Genomic DNA, 24087 nt, shown 5'->3' on the forward strand with positions numbered 1-24087 from the left:
CAGATTTACTTTACTACATTCAGAAGGATCTTACGTGTAAATATAAGTCATTTTTTGGTCCACAGATCTGACTGCATTTATTTCAATGCATGTCTACTTTAAGTTCTAAATCGTGATGTCTATCGGTACAAGGATGCTACTCCTGGTTATGAATTAACACATTCTGATCTGGAAGGAGACCCAGAGTGGGCCGATTGTTTGCTCTTGGTGGAGAAATGAGCTCAAGCTTATGTAATGTTGTACCAGTTAGAGGAAAGATACATGAGTGAGGACAGTCTTCAGTCTGTCATGTCCTTCCATGTCTTCTGTTTCTCAGGAGACCAGGCCAAGAACTTCTTCCTTCAATCTGGACTGCCCCCACCCATCTTGGCCCAAATCTGGTGAGCCACAAGATCAGGAAATTGAACATCAACTCACACAGTGACAGACGTCAGAAAGTCACATGTCAAAAGTTTTGCACAGTTTCATTTCATGATTAAGTCTGTGTTTACGTGCTGGTAAACATGCCGCTATGACAAGGACAAACCAGGTTTTAATATTCGTTGTGCTATGGAAAAGCCCAGAACATCTACCTTAAATAATGCAGAGAACGGATAGATAGATCAGTTCATCCCGATTGTTAACGCGAGTACAGTGGTCCCTCGTTTATCGCGGGAGTTACGTTCTAAAAATATCCCGCGATAAGCGAAATCCTCGAAGTAGTCAGCGTTATTTTTTACAATTATTATAGACGTTTTAAGGCTGTAAAACCCGTCACTTTATACACTTATCTCAAACAGGCATTAACATTTTCTCACTTTTCTCTCGTGTGTAAACACTCTCAAAGTTCAGACCTTAGTAGAAAAATAAGACCAACTTGTTTTCAGGCCCAAACATTTGTTTGAGAAATAAAAATAGAATGTTCTCCTACAAATAATTATGACGGCTTTTAGAACTAATGAATTTAATTTTAACGATCAACCTACGAGGTTGGACACATAAGAAATTATTAATAGTGACTCACCAGTATTTCACAGTTCCTCTGATTGCGCCTCTTCGTCCTGGCGCCGCTCCGCAGCGTGTTTTTCCACTAAGTGACACCTCGGTGCAGGTGTCTTTTTCCGAGTGAAGAACACAGTTATGGGTAGTTGTTGGTGGTCTTTTTTCTTCTGGGCAAGAAGATTCTTATAAACAGACACACAGAACACAATGCGCGTACTCTGCCTTCGCGGTGCTGTGGCCGGCCTGCTTGATGAGGACGCAGAACACAATGCACTGTTAAAAAAAAAAAAAGCATGCAAAATTGGACTAAAAAAATCCGTGAAACTGCGAGGCCGCGAAAGGTGAACCGCATTATAACGAGGGACCACTGTACTCAAGAACAATAAATGCTTTCATCTTGTAGGCCATCAAATTTAAAGGTTGGTGCATTTAATAAGGACATTTTTCCTTAATATCTGGTGTGCCAGATCAATCGAAAAAGAAAATTGGTCATCCATCTGTCCAGGGAGTGATCTGCTCTGCAGAGTTGAGTTTTTAAGCAAATCAGAGCGAGAGTTTCCTGTTTTCATACAAAACTGTGCAAAACACTAAAACCCTGTTGTATCTTTCAAGTACGTAAATTATTGTCTGTCTGATTCTGCTTTCACAACCTGTTTGGCGTTTTTTTCTCCTGTCAGCATGTGAACGCAGCATGAGAGTTTTTGCAGTTACTTTTTGTATTTGTTTGAAACCTAACAAGGTTTGTGAATTCATTCACAGCTCAGTCCCTCTCTCTGGAAATTCATATTTATCTTTTTTTTCTTTTTTTTCTTAAGTAAATGCCACAAATGTTCTATCCCGGTTCAGACGTCTCTGCTTTTCACTGTTGGCCTGCAGGGCTCTGGCTGACATGAACAGTGACGGCCGTATGGATATGCACGAGTTCTCCATCGCCATGAAGCTCATCAAACTGAAACTCCAGGGTCATCCGCTGCCCCCAACGCTGCCACCCACTATGAAACAGCCCCCACTTCCTCTCCCCCCTCAGGCCGGCTTTGGTAAGACACGCACCATAACGCCATGCGGGCAAAAAAATGTTTTTAGTACTTACAGGGTTTCTCTCGGGCCACGTTTGTTATCAGAGGTCTTAAGTCAGGGTGCAACTAACTTTTCATGATACAGTATTTCCTTTTATTTTAATTTTACAGTTTTTTATTGACTCATTAAAATGTGAAAAGTTGACAAATTACCAGTTTTCTCTGGCAACCAATTAAAAAATGAAGATAATATAAAGTTTATGATGATATAAAGAGGCAGCATGGTGGATTAGTGGTTAGCACTGGTAGCCTCACAGCATGAAGTTCATGGGTTTCATTCCCACCTGTGGCCATTCTGTGTGACGTTTGCGTGTTCTCCCCGTGTTTGCGTGGGTTCCCTCCGGGTGCTCACGCTTCCTCCCACATCCAAAGACACGCAGGTTAGGTAGACTGGAAATTTTAATTTGGCCGTAGGTTTGCGTGTGGGTGTGAATGCGTTTGTCTATATGTGGCCCTGTGACAGACTGGCGTCCTGTCCAGGGTGTACCCTGCCTCACGCCCACCCTATGACTGCTGGGATAGGCTCCAGCCCCCCGTGACCCTTAATTGGAGTAAGCAGGTATAGAAAATGGATGGATAGATGATATAAACAAAAACGATGGTCATTTTTATATTGCTGGATCTGTCTGGGGAATTGCTGGATGTGTCATATAAGGAATAATCTTATTATATACATAATGGAAATTAGGAGCAGGTGTGGTTGAAGAGGCAGAGAGAATTTACTGTCCCTCTCTGTAAAGCAGGGAGTAATTGACCCTGCTGCTGGAGATCACCCGCCCTATGTGTTTTCCATGTGTGCCTGCAACGACAGTGTTTTAATCAAGTCTGCTGTTTCCTCAGTCTTGATTGGCTGAGTGCACCTGACTTGGTTAAATAGCAGTGACTGGGGGTTAAATAGCAGTGAGTGGAGCACGCAGAGTTGTTAAACTTGCAGGGCAGGTGGTCTCCAGGAGCAGGTTGGGGACTCCTGCTTTAGAGGAAAGGACCATCAGCAGGATGGCATCAACTACATTGCTCTCTGTGCCAAGAAATATTCCTGCAAAGATCATTTTCAATAGGTTTTAGTCCTGAATATATTATATTCCGCTCAGCGACTGGAGCAGTCACACCCACAAAGTCAACCACTGGTTACATCAGAGCTCTGCAAGCACAGTTTGAATGCAAACATGAATCCTGGGTTTGTGTTTTCTTTAGGCATGCCTCCAATGGCTCCCCTTGCAGCTTCTCTGCCAGGTGTGCCTCCACTCCCCCTCCCTCCACTACCCGTCGGTGTGTCTCCGCCACTGGTCTCCTCTGCCCCGCCCTCTCTCCCTCAGCCCATCGCCAATGGAGCTCCTCCCACAGGCATGATGCAGCCCATCTCAGGCTTCTCACACCCAGGTGAGAGTAACACACACACACCCTGTGGAGGAAGGCAGAATGGTCATATGTCACATGCAGCAGTAATGGTGGCTTGAAGTGTAATTTTTGCAAATATCATTCAGGTTCAAGTCGTTTTTATTCAGTCAGACTGAAATTACGCTTCGATATTTCAGCTTCCTCTGTCAACAAACCTTCGTCCTTCAATCGTTCCAGTGCCAAACTACAGAAGGGGTCGTCTTTTGACACTGCTGGGTAGGTGACATTATGTAGAATGTTCTGAGTTTCAGTGTGGCTGTCTACTAAAAGAAGGAAAGTGCATTTTTGGAGTCTGTTTAAAAAGTATTCAACCATTATTACCCACGTACCTCTGTTACCCGTGTCAGTTGCCAGCCTCCGTCTGACTGGGCCGTTCCTCAGTCCTCCAGATTGAAGTACAGACAGCTCTTTAACTCCCACGACAAGATGATGAGCGGACACCTCACTGGTAAACACACATTTGCACACGCTCACTCCTGATCGTGTTTCATTCACATTCGTCACTTTGACCGTGCATTTGTGGACTTTGACACGTATCTGTTTCAGGTCCACAGGCTCGCACGATCCTGATGCAGTCGAGTCTTCCTCAGAGTCAGCTAGCAACGATATGGTCAGTGCAGTCATTCATTAGAAGACGTCAGACGTCATATCTAAAGAATGTTAACATATTTTAAAGTGGATTTTCTCCTTAATGTTTTTCCTCCAGGAGTCTGTCAGACATTGATCAGGATGGAAAGCTAACAGCGGAGGAGTTTATCTTGGCCATGCATCTCATTGATATGGCCATGTCGGGTTTACCGCTTCCTCCTGTGTTGCCGGCAGATTACCTCCCACCCACATTCAGGTAAATGCTGCAGTTACAAGAATCACACAAGTCCATTTCTGCCTCAATTACAAGCAGACTTGAAAGTTGTGTACCTGTGTTGTGATGTCCCTGAAGCGCTGTGTGTTAATAATAAATATGATTTTGTGTCTTTAAGGCGCGTGCGTAGCGACAGTGTCCAATCAGACCAGAGGAGTGTCCAGGAGGAGGCAGAGGAGGAGGTGGAGAGCCAGGAAAAGAAACTCCCAGGTGATTGGTTTTAACCTCTGCTGGGTTGGCGCCTCCTCACTTGATGAGACCTGCTGTTAGTTCTTGGTGTTTTCGTTTGAAAGTCACCAATGCTACATTTTCATTTTCTGATGAACAAATACGCTTCATTAGCAGCAAACCGTATTTATGTTGCACTATAAAGCATGTAGCACTGATTCAACATGGCTTTGTCCTTCATCACTAAAATTCCCAGTCTTTTGCCCCATTGGTTTCTTATTTTAGACTAACACAGTCCAATTAAATTTATTTGTATAGCACCAGTGGTCGGAGCTAACAGCACTTAAAGCACTCATTCCCAGCAGTAAACCTACAGAGAAGCACAGCGATTACTAATGTGGTCACTGGCAGTGAGACCTATGATTCACTAACAGACTCAGAATTTAGATATAATGAGGCTGAGACTTGCTCCATTGTTAATAACACAGTTTAAAAGGAGAGGAACAATAGTTTGACACTACACAAGTATGCTGGCCATACGAAAGGGGAAAACAGATGAGTCTTTAACACGACTTGCTGTGAAAGTAAGGGCAGGGAGTCTGGGCTGTGTGGGCGTTTTCAGTTTTACTCCAGTATTGTGTACTCTCCTTCCTTACATGTTCCTTCCATTTGTGTCACCACAGTGACATTTGAGGACAAGAAGAGAGAGAACTTTGAGCGTGGAAACCTGGAGTTGGAGAAAAGGCGGCAAGCTCTGCAGGAGCAGCAGAGGAAGGAGCAGGAGAGGCTGGCTGCTCTGGAGAGAGAGGAGCAGGAGAGAAAGGTACCACAGGAGGAGAAATCATTCCTCATCACAAAACGGTTTCTTTGGTTTCCAAGCTGACATTTGTGCATTTGTGTTTCAGGAGCGTGAACGTCTGGAGCACGAGAGGCGGAGACAGCAGGAGCTGGAAAAGCAACTCGAGAAGCAAAGAGAGTTGGAGAGACAACGAGAAGAGGAGAGACGCAAAGAGATAGAGAGGAGAGAGGTGTGGAGAAGGGGGAGGACAATAATGGCAATAGTTATTTTGTTGAAAAGCCTGATTGGGGTTCCCCCAGCAGGTAGCTTTTGGTGCATCGTTAATCATGTAGTATGTGAAAGGTGTAAAGGTGCTCTGACACTTGCACGACCTGTGTCATGTCGTGTTTAACAGGTACAGACTGAACGTGAGAGGGTCACCAGCACGTGGAGTTGCACAAAGAGAATTTTGAAATGTTCAAAAAATCTTTCACACATAAATGTCGTGCAACATGGAACAGTCTGCTCACCAACACTACATGCAGCTCGTCAAGTGTAGTAAAGAAGAAGTGAACAGAGCGAGTGGCTGCGTCAGTGCACCGCATCAGAGTGCAGCTCGTCTGAAGGATTATAACAAGATGTTAATGATCTGTCTCAGGGGGTGGCTGGATGACCGACTCCGATTTTGATAAAATTTTCATCATATACCCTCCAAGTAGATTGATTATGAATGGCAAAGTTAGTTTTTCCATCAGGCAAAATTTTACTTGAATTTTGGTCAATTCAGAATTTGATGTCAAAATGGCCTCAAATTGTGTTACATTAAAAATATAGTTAAAATGGCCAACTTTGACATATCGGTTCTCAATTCTTGACGGGTAGATAAAAAAAAAGTGAGTGTGATTCCTCATACAGGGTGCTAGTGACCTTCAAAAACCACTGTTTGTTCTGTGGCATACGTATATCCTTATATTTCTGTAATTGACACTTTTTAAAATCTATAGGTGAGTATTTTCAGGTCCAAATCTGGGTGAGCGGGAAATTTGAAAGTTCTCATAAATCAGTCAATTTTCTGCTTATTTCAGCAAACAAGATGTCCTTTCCTGTGTTTTCCAGTACGCAGAAATCGATTTATACGGTTATTTTGGTGATTAGAGGTCAAGGTCATTGATAAAGGTCAAGGCCATTCTCAAATTTTCCAATTTTTCACATATCTTTTGTGCTTAACAGGGCATTTTAGCACCTTAAATAATAAAATTTATTTGTGACTACATCAATTAATAGAACATATTGTTAGAATAAAGTTAATTGCTAACAACATTGCTAACAGTTTTAAGTATCTTCACATTCCGTGAGGTCATCAAATTGAGCATTCTAAACGCAGAAGTTGATGGAAAAACTTGTGTGATTCAGGAAGCGATTAGAGCTGCTTTCAGCAGCCAACTTGCAGAGAAAATGATTAATCCACTATGAAATAATTATTTTTATATACCCAGCGCAGAGCACATGGCAGCTGGTGGAACAAAGCACGGCGTCCAGTTGGGAACACAACGGGTGGGATTGTCATGACGACACGCATGCAAGTGCATGCATCAAAGTCATGCAAGTGTCAGGGCACCTTAAGGTTGAAGCACAGCTTTGATGGTTGATCTTCACCATTGCGGAGAAAAAAAAAACATTTTTATATCCCTACCCAGGCAGCAAAGCGAGAGATGGAGCGTCAGCGTCAGTTAGAATGGGAGCGCCAACACCGCCAGGAGCTTCTGACTCAAAGAAACCGGGAGCAGGAGAGCATCGTGCTCCTCAAAGCTAGGAAGAAGACACTGGAGTTTGAACTGGAGGCCCTGGTACAGTCACACCATAAATAAACAAATAAATACACACAAGTGAGGGCACTGCAGCGCCTCCTGCTGGGAAAATGCCACAGCACACCCTGCTAGATCGTAAAAATATAATAATAAGATAAATTGAGAAACGTATTGAGACAGTTAAAATTGTTTTTCAGACAGGTTTTTTTTTTTGTCTTGAGTTTGTGCCAAACAACAAATTTGGACTTTTGGAGAAATTAAATAATTTGTAATAATTTGTCAGTTGTTACTGTGGAAAATTGTATTTCTTTATTTTTTTCATCCTCCCCGGGTCTCACCAGAATGATAAGAAGACCCAGTTAGAAGGCAAACTAAAGGATGTACGGTTTCGTCTGTTGGCTCAGCGGAGAGAGGTGGAGCAGACCAATCAGACCAGAGAGACCCGGATCGCTGAAATCACTCTGCTGCAACAACAGCTGCAGGTCTGCAAAAAACACAACTGTTACTCAGAGGAACGGATTACTGTGTGTAGCCATTTCTATGTGTGTAGCCATCCTCATCCTACATGCACTAACCATCCAGCAGGAGGCAGACACATATTTGAGATATTACATAGAAGAAACAAAGTTGGTTTGTGGATTGATCTGGTGTATTAAAGTCCACCAGATTTTAAGGCCTTTCATCTGACCATAAACAAAGTGCAAAACCTGAAATGTTGAAAAACATAAAACTGCCAAGACGGTATGGCTTCACTTAATCAGCCAGTCTTTCTTTTGTGTGTTTGCAGGACTCTCAGCAGTGGTTGGGAAGGTTGATTCCTGATAAACAGACTCTAAACGATCAGCTGAAACAGGTCCAACAGAACAGCCTGCATCGTGAGTTTGCATTTCTTTAATTTGGCCTTCCATCATTTCTGCATTTGTCTGCGACTTCGTCTGATCTCACGTTTCTGTGTTTAGGTGACAGCCTGTCATCTCTGCAGAAAGCTCTGGAGCAGAAGGAGTCGAGTCGGCAGCAGCTCAGAGAGCAGCTCGAAGCAGTGGAGCGGGAAACCAGGGCCAAGCTGCTCGAGATCGACGCTTTCAACACCCAGCTGAAGGTAAAAAAAAAAAACAAATAAATGAAGCCCTGCCTCATTAAGTCACACAGTAACAAAGAAGGAAAGCAGATCGAAGGCTGCAAGAGGGCTGGAAGATACAAACGCAACAAGATAGAAAACACTGAGTGACAACACACAAAGCTAATAGTATCTCAGATCTGCAGCACTCTGTTTAAACCCTGTGCCGGCTCTTGGTGCATGTGCTGGTGTCGCGTGTCGCTGCACCACGGAGCCACCTTGGGACTTGGATGGCAACCACCCAGGCAGACAACCGATTCCTCACCGCCTCTCGAGAGTAAACATCTGTCTGAAATATTGGCGTGCCTTTGACCTCCTCCATCAGTACCTGTCTGCTGGATCATTCAGAGAGAAATGCACCACATGGTCAAAATTTCATAGCTGGCACTCTCTCACAACACAAGTGATTGCCTCCATTGGAGTCTCCCTTGCAATTTTGACCTAATCAGTACCACTTAAGGTGGCCAGGCGACACTTACAATCCAGCCTCAGTGTACTATGGCCTACACAAAATGTATGGTGGTCACCCAGGGTGACAGCTGTAGCCAGGTCGGGGTCAGTGAAGGATTACACATGGGTCACGTTAAAACTGCTTAAATCATATTGAAAAATATACCACATTATTTGTCTAATCATCAAGATTCCGAAAAGGTATAGTGTGGTCTATCTATTACTGAATGTTTGTGGAATTATGGGGTTAAAAACAGCAAAAATGGTGACAAAGGTCAATTCTAATTTGTGCAGGGTTCAAAAGGAAAAGTTGCTACAATTTTAGTATGTCCAACAGTCCAACACGAACTTTAAATAGCAATCCAATCCAAAATTGGTCAGTCAACTTGCAAAAACATTCAGATAGTTCAGAAACAATCCTGACAACACTGTTAATAAGCTTGTTTGTTTTTAAGCTAAGCATCATTGCTGCTACTGTGAGCATGCAGTGGTCGCAGCGTGCAATAGCACAAAACCAGCAGAACCAAAATTGCACCATAAATGGAACAAAATGGTAACTGGCACGAGTGAGCCATATCATATGACATACAAACCACCAACCAAATGAGGATCTATTTAGGTGTTATATAATGTAAACTATTCCTTTTTAAAACCATATTAACTCGACCAATAATTTGCATCATTTTTTAACAGAATTGTAGCAACTTTTTAACTTTTGACCCCTGTGCATACTGAAAATGACCGTTTTTCATTTGTGTAGGATTCCAACCCAGGTTTGTATGTTGGTCCACAAGCTCTTTATTCACTGAGCTACCTGCCTTAAATTTTATTTTCCTTTGGTCTGTCTGCTGTCCTTTGACACAATTAGTATCTTATAAACACTCACATCCCAGTGTCACTTTAAAGTCCACTTATGCTGCGCATGTGTGTGCGCATGTATCTTGTACATTTGTTATTGTGTGTATTCATGTTGAAGTGTGCTTTTGGAGATTGCGAGCTGAGGGATTTTACACTACCAACAGGTCAATAGAACAAAACTCTTCTGAGACAGAAGGATGGAGGCAGTTCTGGGTTTTGTTCCCTGCAGTTTCATTCGTCTGTTTCAACGCTTGCTCGTCTTATTTTTGTTCTTTGTCGTCATTGTCTTCTTTTTTTTTAGCCTGTCTGCTGCCACAGAAGCAGTCAGGTCACAGACATCTCCCGTGGTCTTGTCTAATGAGGAAGCGATAAGAGCGATAGGCCGCACACATCCCCGTAAATTAATTTTCAAATGGCTAATCAAATTAAATTGTTGAATTTTCTTCAGCTTTGAGGAAAATGCTTGTCTGGGTCATATTTCCTTCACAGGAAGACCTACAGATACCAAACTGAGTGCGTACATAATTCTTAGTTCTTCATATCATGTTCCAAAGTCACATAACTGTAACCTTGATCTTGACCTTTGTGGTTCTCGACGTGGAAACCACCTTTGTGATGTTTGCTTTATTATCAGATTATTATTAGTTGATCCATGTTGAGACAACAACAGGGCTGCAGACTGAATGTTTTCATTGTCTATTGTTCACTTCTCTATTTTTTGATAATACCACAGAAAATCTGTCATCTAGAATGAGGTTCTTGGTCTTTCTGTGCAGTCTTGCTAACACTAGTTTGATAGGGGACCCTTGTGTTGCGGTGGAATTAATGATATTCTTGAAGATGTTGGTCTGTTTTCTGAGCTGCAGGTAACACAAACAGTTAAAGAATGCAATGGTAGGAAAGATTTGAGTGAAGTTCAGTCATCTTGCCACGCAAGTGACCTTCAACCACAAAACATTTTTACCTGTGTGGACGTTCAACCTGTGTGAGAGGCTTCTGTCACTTTTGTGCTGTAATGATCGTAGCATACTATGTGTATATATGTATGTGGCAACCTCTCCCCTCACGCACAACCCCCCTACACACACACACACACACACACACACACACACACACACACACACACACACACACACGAGTCCCTTTATACAGAGAGTAACGACAACTGAGAATACGTGGCCATTTTGGGGCCAGTTGTGCTGAACCACTGAACCAGCGCATTGTGCACAGTGCACTAACCTATGTGTATATAATGCAGCATTGCAGAAACACTGGGTGGGTCAGGGAGAATGGTGAGTGATATTTTGTATGTGTGTGTGTTTGTGTTTAAATTGTTCGGAAATGTAGGTCTGTGAGAATGAGCTCCATTAGTATGTTCCAGATGGCCTGTGAAGGGAAATTAGTTTGTCTGAAAATATGGTAAAATGGTAAATAGAGTGCATATATCGCACTTTTTCCATCTGAATCAAAAGCTCAAAGCACTTTACAATGATGCCTCACATTCACCCATTCAAACAGACACACACCGATGTCAGGGTGCTGCCATGCAAGGCGCGCACTACACACTGAGAGCAACTAGGGAATTAAGGACCTTGCCTGAGGGCCTTCGTGATTTTCCGGTCTAAGTTTTAAACCGCTGATCTGGTCTCAAGTCCATCACTTAACCACTAGACCATCACCTCCCTTAAAAAAATAAATGAGCAACACATTCATGTATACACTCAAAACAGACAGACAGACACACACACACACAATTTCTAAATGCTTTTGTATCACTGTAAGCAGTACGACTATCTCTACTCTTTCCAACAGTCAAACGTGTGCAGTGAAATTAATTTCTGCACACACAATGATAAAATGATTTCAAAGTGAGGCAGTCTGAGTCCGTGGACATTTTTAAGTCAAGGCTCAAAACCTATTTTTATTCTCTTTCTTATGGATAGTTTTTATTTTTATTTGTTTTATTCTTTTACTTCTGTTTTATTTATGTATTTGAATTTTTTTTTTTTAATTTTTAATTATTTATTCAATTTTATGTTGACTTGTTTTATGTAAGGCACCTTGAGATGGCTTTTGCTGTGATTTGGTGCATTATAAGCTAATTAAATTAAATTAAACAAAATAATAACAAAATTACCAAGGCTGTGAGTCAATCTCTGGGCCAACAAAACCAAAAACAAGATCAGCAGCAACATAAAAAGATAAGCATGATAATTGTGTCCTCTTTAAATTTCAAAGACCAAACCACTTCTGTTTCTAAAATAAATTTTTAAATCTTATCTTTGGATGTCAGCAAGTCACAACACCAAATACAATACACGGGACTGAATAGTAACTTGACCGATCTCACAAAGCTTTGAAGAGGAGGTCTGCTTCCATCCCACATGGCCGACGTTCTTCTCCCACATTTTAAATCTAATGGGATCTGATGGAACTCTAACACTTGAATCCCTTGGCATTTTCACCAGACAAACAAAAAGGCTTTTGTAGTCAAATCAATGTGTCGTTGCCTAACAGGCAGAAGCAGAGACGAGCGTGGCCCTAAAATAGTTCAGTGAATCACGTGACCATATTTTTTCCTTATTGTCATGTTGTTACTCTCTACATAAAGGGACTTTAACATGCACAACCCCGCCTTCCAGACACACAACCCCCTGCCTGTGAGGGCGGTTTTGCTAGTTGTAATAAAAGTGACAATAATAATTCAGTTACATGAATCAAACTATTGAATCACACACATCAGTGAAAAGGAAACAAAAGAATACTTTTGGTTTTAGTTGGTACCTCAGTTCTAGGGTTTGTTTGTACAGTGCTTCAGTTTCTTGGGGATTTCGGCAAGACATTTCTTTGCAGCCATGTGACCGTAATGAACTGTTTGTAGAACAGAGATATGATGCTGAGAAGTGAAGCATGTTTGACTGTACTCCTGTCCAACTGCTTTTTTTTCTTTTTTAACATTCCTTTCTACTTCCCAAATTCTATCCTCACACTCATGTTGCCTACTGGGACGATTCCTCGCTCCTTTTTTATGTTTTTTTTCTCTCTCTCTCCCTCTGCTTCATCTTGTCTCCTTTCCTTTTCATCTCTACGTCTCTGCCTCCCGTTCACTGACGTCTCACTTCTTCTCAACCTTCTTATGTTCTTTGTTTAATCTGTATATTAAAACTTTCTTTCCTGTATTTTTTTATTTCTCCTGCACTACTGTTTTGTTCCCTTACCTGTGCCAGTGTCTGTGTGAGTTCTATGCCAACCACTGTGCCAGGATAGAAGCCCTGCACCGCCAGCTTGAGGAGGAACAGAGAGGGAGACAGGTAGAGCACACTGCCACAGCTGGACTGGAGTGGTAACGCAGATGAGATTTAATCTGTAATATAAAGCCACATTCTAGACACGTGACTGTAGTAGCAGGTGTGGCGTATCCAGCTGGACTAACCTGCAACTTTTTTTTTCCCCATTAGAGATAACTTTACAATCAGAAGAGAGTTTCTGTATCACTGTTGAAAATGAAGATAACTCACAGCCATTATGCATGAATTTAATCTATTAAAAACATCTTCAACCAGAAGATGGTTTGAAGATTCACTGCAGGTTTATGTGTAGAAATGTCAGTGAGTTCACTCGCACACACGAAACCGACAAACTCTCAACATGTAATGGACGTTCTCTGTGTGAGTCTCTGTAATAGTGTGTTTGAGTGGCACAGCTGGTTGTCATGACTACACAGAACTGCCTCGTCCCACCACAGCCCCCCAGACACGCCTCCTCATTTTTTGTTGTCGTTTTCAGCAAGCTCCGCCCCTTTACTGTGAATAAGGTGTAATAGTAAGATGGCCCAATGCCAGCCTCAAACACTGTTAATGCCCCGCCCCCTCCAGTGACCACCCAAACCTTTATCTGCACAGAAACGGTTGCATTTGAAAAGATGATCTTGCTGCACAACCTGTATTTGAGGAGGAATTTCTATAAAAGTCCGACCAAGGAATCGTGGAAAATAGGTGTTATAATTAGAGCAACACGTTTAAAAAGTTTGTTTTTTTGGAGGTGACATTAGCTGGGTTTCCACAACAAATTTACGCAAAAGTTACAGCATCATGCAACACTTTGTCCATCATATGGGACCTATTATCACGGAAAACTGTTTCCATTGCATTTTGTAAAATACAGCTTTTTCGAATTGCCTGAAAACCCACTTCGTGAGAGTGTAAGAACGTTTTTCCGATATGACTTTTTTTTTTTCTTCTTTTTTTTTCAAAATGCAAGTTTCCATTGTGCATATTTTCAATTTGCTTCTTCACATTGTGTAATTTGGAAATGGAAACCCACCTACTGTCACTTTTGAGGGAAAAACAACAAATTATTCAGTCCCTCAAAGTAACACACAGGGGAAAAAAAATTAATCTATTAAAGGAAAGGTTGGAGCCAGATCTGGGTTTGACTCAAAACCTAATGCCGCATTTACACATAACGGTGACAAGTCATGAATGCCACGAAGTACACATTCTTGGCCGCTGATCACGAATGTGATGATTCGGGGCAGAGGCGTCAGGTGTCCTCAAGAACTGCTGCAACCTGTTACTACACGTTACGATTAATGGCACGTGTTGCTGGAGAATTATCAGGAACCATTACACACGGTCAAGAATAATGTTCAGCGTTGTTGCGCGCTATTGCGTGTAACAGCATATCGTTCTGTCACGTTGTGAACGAGGTGCATTGTCTCCACACACACACCCATATTCATCCAACCGAATTCAGATCGCTCCAGTTTTTCAGAACTTTGTGACTGCATGCGTAGTTGGGCTCTGTGCCATGGAGTGGCGCAGAGAGGAGGAGGACAGAGCCAGATGTGTGGCTTCATGCGGTTCTCGTCTCACGCATTTTCCCAAACATTAGGCACGTGCAGCAGGTGGAACACCTGCAGGAGTGCGCTGAAGAGCACTGAAAGAAGACTTTTAGCAGACTTGGTGTCAGCAATCAAACTGAATGCGGTGCAGCAGGGTTTAATTGTGCGCACACTTCCTCCGCCGGACTGGAGGAGGTGCAGAGATGTCTGGCTGCACGTGAGTCTCCTCTCGCTCATCTGGCTCAGACTCGTTCTCCCGCTCATTGGTCACAACAGCAGGTGGAACACCTGCAGGAGCATCCTGAGGAGCTTCAGGAGGAACTGTGGAACGACACTTGGCTGACTTCGCGTCACTGTTCCTCTTCGGCATACTGCATCAAACTGAACGCTGTGGAGCCGGGTTTAATTGTGTGCATGTGACAGAAAACAGTGCTTTGTCGTGGCGTGCAGTAAAATGTGACGCCGCGTTACAAGTCGTGTCAAAACGTGACAGTTTCTGTGTCACTTCGTAATAACGCGTGACAGTTTGGGCTCCAAGAACCATCACAGGAACCACTACGAACGTTGTCATGTTCTATTAAGGATCACTACTCATCAAGATGGATCAATACGCTCAGTTGCGACCTCCACGACGTGAGACGAAATGAGGGTGGTGTGTGACATTCGTGGAAGATTTTTTCACAGCCAAAAACATGCTCCACGAATATCAAGAATATCACACACCAACACACACTATTAAGAAACCTCTTCAGATGCATTAAGTCACATTAAGAATGTCAGGAATGTGTCACGAATGACAGAAAAATGACATTCATAACGCATCTTGCTTATGTGTAAACGCACCTTAAACAAGTCTTCCCTGACACAAGAACCAGTCCCTTAAAATTCTGCCTAACTCTATCCACTACGTTTTGGGATGTTTTGTACATGGAGTAATCATATGACCTCTGACCTCCTCTCTTAGTTGGCTGACATATTGTGACACATGCTGACATGAGTGTCTTTGCTGGCAGAGAGGATTTGAACACGATATCCACTGGAGGTCGTATCAAGCTGGAGCTCTTTGACTCATCATGCTGGTGTAGCATCATTGTGTTGTAGTTGAACCTTTTTTGTGTACCTGGTTCCAGGTACCGCTCCCGTGGTTCAGAATTTTTGTATGTTGGACTGATGGAACATACCTCGTTTTGAGACCTGCCCTGTTTACACACCTGCTCCAGTCCCCGGCTGGTCCGTTGACCACTGAAACACCTCTGGGAGACCATCTGGAAATTCAGGCTATTGCTTAAACACATCTCAATGCTGAGGGTGTGGCTTGAAGACGCACAGGAAAGAACGCATGGCATGAACATAAAATATACTAATCAGACGGTACCTTAAAGTTGTGCTGAAACAGCATCAGTGGCGATGGTCAATTCTGATTTGTTTGTAGTAGACCCTAAACAATTGCTGTATTTTTTGGAGTTTAAGTCAGACCATTTTTCTGTATTATCAGCTCTTTAATTTGGGATTTTTTTGTGCATTGTTGTAGTGTACTTATTATTTCTGGTATTTATTCTTGTGAAGTTTATATATATATAATGTTAACATAGAATGTGGAGTCCAAATTGCCTTTAAAGAACATTAAAAGGTTTGAATGCTATCTCATATTCTTCACTGGCCATAAAACTCTGTGCTGATTCCAGTTCAGTAAGCTAATCTGTTAGTAAGTGCTTAAAAAGTAATAAAATTAATACAGAGGATGGATTGGTTTCAAGTGCTGTAAGTTGCTTAAAATTAGAGATTGTCTTTTTATAAACAAGTTTTAACCAGCCCTAAATCAATGGGGTATTATTTTAAATTGGATATAAAGTCAGTAGCTTTTAAACAGGTTTTAACCAGCACTAAACCAAATGTTTGTTGGTTTAAACTGGATTTGAACTGGCTAGCTTTTAAACAGGTTTTAATCATCCCTAAACTAACAGGGAAGTTAACCCTTTAATCCCCTATTGCTCCCGGTGTGTAGTGAGCGCCTTGTATGGCAGCACCCTGACATCGGGGTGAATGTGAGGCATAATTGTAAAGCTTTGAGCATCTGATGCAGATGGAAAAGCGCTATATAAATGCAGCCCATTTACCATTTAACAGTCCATTGGTTTAATGTGGCTATAAAGTAACTACCTTTTTAAAATAGGTTTTAACCGGTACTGAACCAATGGCACGTTGGTTTAAATTGGAGTTAAACTGGCTAGGTTTTTAAACAGGTTTAAACTGGCACTAAACCAATGGCGCATTGGTTTAAATTGGAGTTAAACTGACTAGGTTTTTAAAGAGATTTAAACTGGCACTAAACCAATGGCGCATTGGTTTAAATTGGAGTTAAACTGACTAGGTTTTTAAAGAGGTTTAAACTGGCACTAAACCAATGGCGCATTGGTTTAAATTGGAGTTAAAGTGGCTAGGTTTGTGATGAACGGCATCAATACTTTGTGCTGTTGTTTGGGTAAAATGGGATAATTTGTTGTTGATTTGTGGTAGTTGTCCGTGTGCTTCAGGGTGACTCTGGAGGCTTAGCAGTAAAGCAGCAAGTCACATTTATCTGCATACATTTAGCATTTAGGTGGTTTGCATGGTTACCACCAAGCAGGTTTTGATAGGGCAGTGAAGCAGTAGGCGGGGCGGAGCTTGATGTTGTCACTTCACTAATACGTCTTGCTGCTGGTGGTCATGGTGTTGGTGTTCCTGATCGTAACCCGTAGTGAACAGTCCATCATCCCACCTGTACCTCACTGCTGTTCCTTCCTGTATCCCATGGTGCTTTGCAGGAGCTGAGGGAGATCCACAGCCGACAGCAGAGGATGAAACAGAAGGAGTTAGAAGGAAACACACAGACACAAACACACACACACTCTCATTTACACACTGCGAGTGAGAGGAAGGCGGCTGAGCTGCAGGAGAGCAGGTACGATGTCCGGTCACGCACACTCACTTTACAGAATGTTGATTAAAAATAGTGAATGTTACAGCCGCTTTAATTATAACTAAGCGCATCTGTCTCAGGCTGTCTTCAGAGGAGGGCGTGGCCTGGAGGGACGAGGCAGGAGGCACCGCCCCTAAAGCTCCGAGTCCATCTGCTGGTTCTGCGTCCCACGCCTGGCTCAACAGAGTGACCCAGGAAGAAGAGGAGAGGAGGAGGAGAGCAGTGGAGGAGGAGGAGGAGGAGGAGGGCCGAAAGGCCGGAGGAGGAGGAGGAGCAGCCGTAGAAGGGAAGGAGAATGAGGGGCGAGGCAAGAAACAGATGCAGGAGAAACTCAACAAGCTGTTTAGCCAACAGGTCGACCCGTGGGCCTCAACAGGTCAGTGACACGAGCCACATGCAAACCACTCTCACTAAACCCGTCACTTAGTATTTACTGCCTTTTTTAATCATCTGCACCAAGTAACCTGACATAATGAGAGTTAAACCGTGTGATGAGCTGACGCAAAATATCAGCATTAATGGCACTGCGCCACCCTGTGGACACATTATGTCTGTGTTTATAATAAATGCGATATCTCTCACTCGCTTTCACTTTATTACTTTTACCTGCATCAAGGTGAAACTTCTTACACAAGATCAAGGGCGCAGTTTAGAACTAGAAATTGGGGGGACAAAATGCGAGACCCACAGGGGGTCTGGGGGCCGCTTTAGGCCCCCAGAAACCAATGGTTTCTAGATAAGCTCAGATGCATTCTGAGCATCCAGAACAGTAATTTTAATGTTTTGAGAAGACCATAAAGTGGACACCATTAGACTTATACAATTTGAAACTGTGGATATAATTACTTTATTCTGAGAATAGCCAGCATTGATTTTATTAACATCCTGGTGTAAGTAAGGTATCACCACATGTGTAGAACTCAAAAAGAATGATAGGTTGAGTTTTCATTAAAAAAAAACAACTGCAATGTGGTAAAATGTATTCATAAATATGAAAGAACAGGCTCTTAATAATTATTAACTATCGCATACTGTATTTTTTTTTTCTCTAGATTTGTTTTTGCATAAGTTTGAAAAAACAACAGATCATGTTTAGGATAAATTACTTATCATGAATTTAATTTTCGAAGTGGCACTAATGTCAACACTCATGGTGAACATAATTTCGCTTGCATAGACTGATTTTGGAGATCAAGCAATAATTGCAGATGGCCTTTCTGAGGTCCCAGATAGCTTTTCTGAGTTTAGTAAATTAGCATATGGTCCATTGATACTTATGTGTAAACACTAGTCCCTAGAGGCAACTGTTTTTGGTTTCAAATCTGGGCAAATGAAGTCCCAGAAAATTCAGAATGTGATAAACAAGAAACAGGTGTTGTAAACAAGTCAGTGCTGCTAAAAATACAAACTTGCAGAAACAAAGATACTATTCTGACATGGTTTTGCACATAAGACTGACATAGCATGTTTCAAGTACACACATATATGTCAAAAGGTGGGGGGGACATACCATATTCTGTCCCTCCTGGTTGAAAAGGTGGGGGGGACATGTCCCCCTATCCCCCACAAAATTGCGCCCATGCACAAGATCACAGAACAATCAATCATTTAATCAGTTATTAATAGATACCTATTTTGCTAATCGATTAATTGAGTTATTTTTTTTATTTATAATCCAAATTGTCTGATTTCGGCTTCTTCAATATCAATAGTTTTTGGTTTGTGTTACTAGTTTCTTCACTCCGTTCTCTCAGTAAACTGAATATTGTTGGTTTGTGGACAAAACAAGACATTTTAAAGCGTCATCTGGAGCTCTTCGATTAATCATTTGCTTGTTTTCTCAATTAATCGACGATGAAAATAATTGTTTTCTTGTATCCCTAAAGGTTACCTCACTCAGACCTTGAACGAGTTCATTGTTGGACATGGTTTTGGTTTAAGTAGTCTCACCCAGGCGACCAAATCTTTGAAATATTGTGTTTGTAATATCTTGACAAAGTTGTCGTGTGTCAAAGTGAAATGTGGCTAAGCTAAGCCCACGGACAGGTTTGATTCTGGGCGTGTTTCAGTTCTAATGCATGGGTGAATCTTTTTTTTTTTTTTTAACAGCAGAGAAGGCTCCTCCTCCGAGTCTCTTTGACCAGAAGGTTACAGGCGTCAGTTTCGATCAGCAGCAGCCAGTGAAGGTCGTCTACTACAGAGCCCTGTATCCGTTTGACGCCCGCAGTCACGATGAAATCAGTATCACCCCCGGAGATGTTCTCATGGTGAGTCATTCACTTTTACACCAGTGCAGATATTTCCCGTTGAGTTCAGTTGTAAATCTTGCGCTCTGTTTTTGAAGATGAGATTGGATCAAATAACTGTTAACTTATCGAGACAGCAGCCGAACTATGTAATGTAGCCCGCTGCAGCGCGTCACATGGAAAGATTTAATTTTCAGCAAAAAGACTTTTTAACTGTTACCAAGTTAATGTGGGCACAAAAGAACTTATTAAATCGTTTTTGTGATGTTGTTTTTGTACGTTATAGCCGTTATGGAGTATCAGTTTAATGTTGCATTTGTGGTATCAGGAATTTGTTTATACTGACAAGCTGCACGTCAGAAACACAGAACAGGTCCTGCAGGAAGCTCAAAATGTCACGAGCCCTCACAGATCGAATTCAGTCTGCCAAAGCTGCTGTGACGGCAGTGCGTTTGTATTAACCGTCTGCTTTCTCCTCTGCTGTGCAAACTGAAGGTGAAGGGGGAATGGGTAAGTTCTTAGCCCTGCCCACCGCTGTGCCTCCCTCCACCAATCACAAGCCGCCACTCATTGGTTTCTGTCTTTTAGCTCATCTCATGTGCTGTCTGTGTTCATTCCTTTGCCAGCGCATTAAGGAGTTTCCACATGAAAACAAATATTCATGAGATTTCAATGAAAAATCATACATGATCAGAAGAAGATGATAAATGAGAAAAGTGGAGGAAAAAAAAAAACATCAATCTGTTGCCATGCTTATTTTCCAGATACAGTGCACCACCTAGTGGGGATGAGCAGGAGTAATAAGTGTGTGAAATTCAAAAGAAAAGTTGTATTTGCAGAACACTGAGAAAGATGATCGTAGAAGAAATCGTTCCATTTTCATAGCTCCATGAATATTTAAATTTCCCTTTTTTACAAAAAAATCTGTCATATTTAAAATAAATTGTCAGATTGTAGCAAATACACTCTCAAACCAATTTATGATTTAAAAAATACAACACAATGCTGAAATACCCTCAGCTGTATCAGCATAGTTTTCTTTCTAATTTATATTTGTTTAATTGGTATCTCATTGCAAACTCTCTCTCTCTCTCTCTGTGTGTGTGTTTGTGTGTGTGTATATATATATGTGTATATATATAATTGAAGAAAATAAGAACAACCCCAGGTTTCTTTTCAGCACTGTAGCCAGGCTGACAAAGAGTCAGAGCTCTATTGAGCCGAGTATTCCTTTAACTTTAACTAGTAATGACTTCATGACTTTCTTTGCTAATAAAATTTTAACTATTAGAGAAAAAATTACTCATAACCATCCCAAAGACATATCGTTCTCTTTGGCTGCTTTCAGTGATGCCGGTATTTGGTTAGACTCTTTCTCTCCGATTGTTCTGAGTTATTTTTGTTAGTTACTTCCTCCAAACAATCAACATGTCTATTAGACCCCATTCCTACCAGGCTGCTCATGGAAGCCCTACCATTAATTAATGCTTCGATCTTAAATATGATCAATCTATCTTTATTAGTTGGCTATGTACCACAGGCTTTTAAGGTGGCAGTAATTAAACCATTACTTAAAAAGCCATCACTTGACCCAGCTATCTTAGCTAATTATAGGCCAATCTCCAACCTTCCTTTTCTCTCAAAAATTCTTGAAAGGGTAGTTGTAAAACAGCTAACTGATCATCTGCAGAGGAATGGTCTATTTGAAGAGTTTCAGTCAGGTTTTAGAATTCATCATAGTACAGAAACAGCATTAGTGAAGGTTACAAATGATCTTCTTATGGCCTCAGACAGTGGACTCATCTCTGTGCTTGTTTTGTTAGACCTCAGTGCTGCTTTTGATACTGTTGACCATAAAATTTTATTACAGAGATTAGAGCATGCCATAGGTATTAAAGGTACTGCACTGCGGTGGTTTGAATCATATTTATCTAATAGATTACAATTTGTTCATGTAAATGGGGAATCTTCTTCACAGACTAAGGTTAATTATGGAGTTCCACAAGGTTCTGTGCTAGGACCAATTTTATTCACTTTATACATGTTTCCCTTAGGCAGTATTATTAGACGGCATTGCTTAAATTTTCATTGTTACGCAGATGATACCCAGCTTTATCTCTCCATGAAGCCAGAGGACACACACCAATTAGCTAAACTGCAGGATTGTCTTACAGACATAAAGACATGGATGACCTCTAATTTCCTGCTTTTAAACTCAGATAAAACTGAAGTTATTGTACTTGGCCCCACAAATCTTAGAAACATGGTGTCTAACCAGATCCTTACTCTGGATGGCATTACCCTGACCTCTAGTAATACTATGAGAAATCTTGGAGTCATTTTTGATCAGGATATGTCATTCAATGCGCATATTAAACAAATATGTAGGACTGCTTTTTTGCATTTGCGCAAAATCTCTAAAATTAGAAAGGTCTTGTCTCAGAGTGATGCTGAAAAACTAATTCTTGCATTTATTTCCTCTAGGCTGGACTATTGTAATTCATTATTATCAGGTTGTCCTAAAAGTTCCCTGAAAAGCCTTCAGTTAATTCAAAATGCTGCAGCTAGAGTGCTAACAGGGACTAGAAGGAGAGAGCATATCTCTCTTCATTGGCTTCCTGTTAATTCTAGAATAGAATTTAAAATTCTTCTTCTTACTTATAAGGTTTTGAATAATCAGGTCCCATCTTATCTTAGGGACCTCATAGTACCATATCACCCCAATAGAGCACTTCGCTCTCAGACTGCAGGCTTACTTGTAGTTCCTAGGGTTTGTAAGAGTAGAATGGGAGGCAGAGCCTTCAGCTTTCAGGCTCCTCTCCTGTGGAACCAGCTCCCAATTCAGTTCAGGGAGACAGACACCCTCTCTACTTTTAAGATTAGGCTTAAAACTTTCCTTTTTGCTAAAGCTTATAGTTAGGGCTGGATCAGGTGACCCTGAACCATCCCTTAGTTATGCTGCTATAGACTTAGACTGCTGGGGGGTTCCCATGATGCACTGAGTGTTTCTTTCTCTTTTTGCTCTGTATGCACCACTCTACATTTAATCATTAGTGATTGATCTCTGCTCCCCTCCACAGCATGTCTTTTTCCTGGTTCTCTCCCCTCAGCCCCAACCAGTCCCAGCAGAAGACTGCCCCTCCCTGAGCCTGGTTCTGCTGGAGGTTTCTTCCTGTTAAAAGGGAGTTTTTCCTTCCCACTGTTGCCAAGTGCTTGCTCCCAGGGGGTCGTTTTGACCGTTGGGGTTTTTCCGTAATTATTGTATGGCCTTGCTTTACAATATAAGGCGCCTTGGGGCAACTGTTTGTTGTGATTTGGCGCTATATAAATAAAATTGATTTGATTTGATATATGTATGTATGTAATACATAATTATGTAATTATGCATTTATTGTTACTTACATTAAGTATTACGATCCTGTTGTCTTATGTACAATTTGTACATGTTCAGTCAAGCCCCCCTATTTTGTCACGTGATAATTTCACAAGGACCACACTGGACGTGTTTATGCTTTCTTATGTTATCAATGTATCATTGATATAGTCACCTCTGTATTTTTATATTAATGTTGCAGAATAAACTCAATCAATCATAAACAATATTTTATTTACATTTTAACGGCATCTACAGGAGGACGTGCGTGTGCGCATACATGAGCTTTTGATAAGGGCAGAAGTTAACTTTGACAGTGTGTGATGTGTATGCATGCTGACATCCCCGAGATGTCTTGTAAATCACTCCAGAGGTGTTATCAGGTTACAAAAAACAATGCTTTCAGTTTTAGAAGTGTTTATTTGTCGCTAGCTTTGACATAATATATGAGAAACGTGTTATATTTACACATAAATGAACCAGTTATGGAGTGTCAGAGAAAACAGTCAGAATAGGTCCAGGTTAGCCATCTTTGAACTTGTACATGGTCTGTGTCCCAAGAATGTACCCTGTGAATTTGACTCTGGCAGTAATAGGACTGGAGTTATTCTGAGCGCAGACAGACGGACGCATGGGCGCAAATCCTTCGCAGTACCCGATGGCCGTATTTTGATGGCATCGGGTAATGATGTGTTACCAGTGACGGAGACGAGGAAAAACACTCCCGTCCCAAAGCAGTCATGGCAACATACCAAGTTTTTACCATATATTTTTAAAAATGTTTTTAGTTTAAATTTTTTAAATTTTTTTTAGGTTTGTCATTTTGTTTGTCATCATCTGTTTGTGTGCGGTCTTTATTCATTGAAATCTCATGGATTTTTTTTTTTCTCCTATGTGGAATGTCTTTACTGTCTCTTTTTTTAGTGTTAATTAGAACTGTAAATGTTGCTGCTGTGCTTGTTACGTTAACACGGATAAGGTCTTCAGACATGAAGAACGACTCGACTAAGGCCTTGTAACTGACCCTGTTCCCTCCTAACATCCATTTTGCTGTGTGGAAAGGTTGACCGCTGGTGTTGCTTGTTGTCGAGGTGCGGTATAAGTCGCGTCCGTGCTTATTAATCAGGAAGAGTTGTTGGTGAAACTCTGTGACTTGTTTATGTGGTTTTG

At 41.5% G+C, this 24087-nt stretch overlaps 1 protein-coding gene across 4 annotated transcripts in view; it reads left to right on the forward strand.

Moving 5' to 3' along the window:
- Positions 1 to 24087, forward strand: part of itsn1 (intersectin 1 (SH3 domain protein)) — a 108133-nt gene that overhangs the window by 24977 nt on the left and 59069 nt on the right. For 2 of the 4 annotated variants that reach the window (XM_034185690.1, XM_034185692.1), the window contains exons 4-21: positions 317 to 380; positions 1858 to 2018; positions 3252 to 3437; positions 3593 to 3671; positions 3803 to 3903; positions 4002 to 4065; positions 4162 to 4299; positions 4436 to 4527; positions 5169 to 5308; positions 5391 to 5513; positions 6961 to 7110; positions 7413 to 7553; positions 7859 to 7946; positions 8031 to 8170; positions 17144 to 17280; positions 17379 to 17674; positions 19408 to 19565; positions 20040 to 20054. In XM_034185690.1, the coding sequence (XP_034041581.1) occupies positions 317 to 380; positions 1858 to 2018; positions 3252 to 3437; positions 3593 to 3671; positions 3803 to 3903; positions 4002 to 4065; positions 4162 to 4299; positions 4436 to 4527; positions 5169 to 5308; positions 5391 to 5513; positions 6961 to 7110; positions 7413 to 7553; positions 7859 to 7946; positions 8031 to 8170; positions 17144 to 17280; positions 17379 to 17674; positions 19408 to 19565; positions 20040 to 20054 (2273 nt within the window). Of the gene's footprint in view, positions 1 to 316; positions 381 to 1857; positions 2019 to 3251; positions 3438 to 3592; positions 3672 to 3802; positions 3904 to 4001; positions 4066 to 4161; positions 4300 to 4435; positions 4528 to 5168; positions 5309 to 5390; positions 5514 to 6960; positions 7111 to 7412; positions 7554 to 7858; positions 7947 to 8030; positions 8171 to 12723; positions 12808 to 17143; positions 17281 to 17378; positions 17675 to 19407; positions 19566 to 20039; positions 20055 to 24087 lie in introns of all 4 variants that reach the window. The other 2 variants (XM_034185693.1, XM_034185691.1) reach the window with 2 other exon arrangements.

The sequence above is a fragment of the Thalassophryne amazonica genome, chromosome 13, assembly GCF_902500255.1.
Source record: "Thalassophryne amazonica chromosome 13, fThaAma1.1, whole genome shotgun sequence".
Lineage (NCBI taxonomy): Eukaryota > Metazoa > Chordata > Actinopteri > Batrachoidiformes > Batrachoididae > Thalassophryne > Thalassophryne amazonica.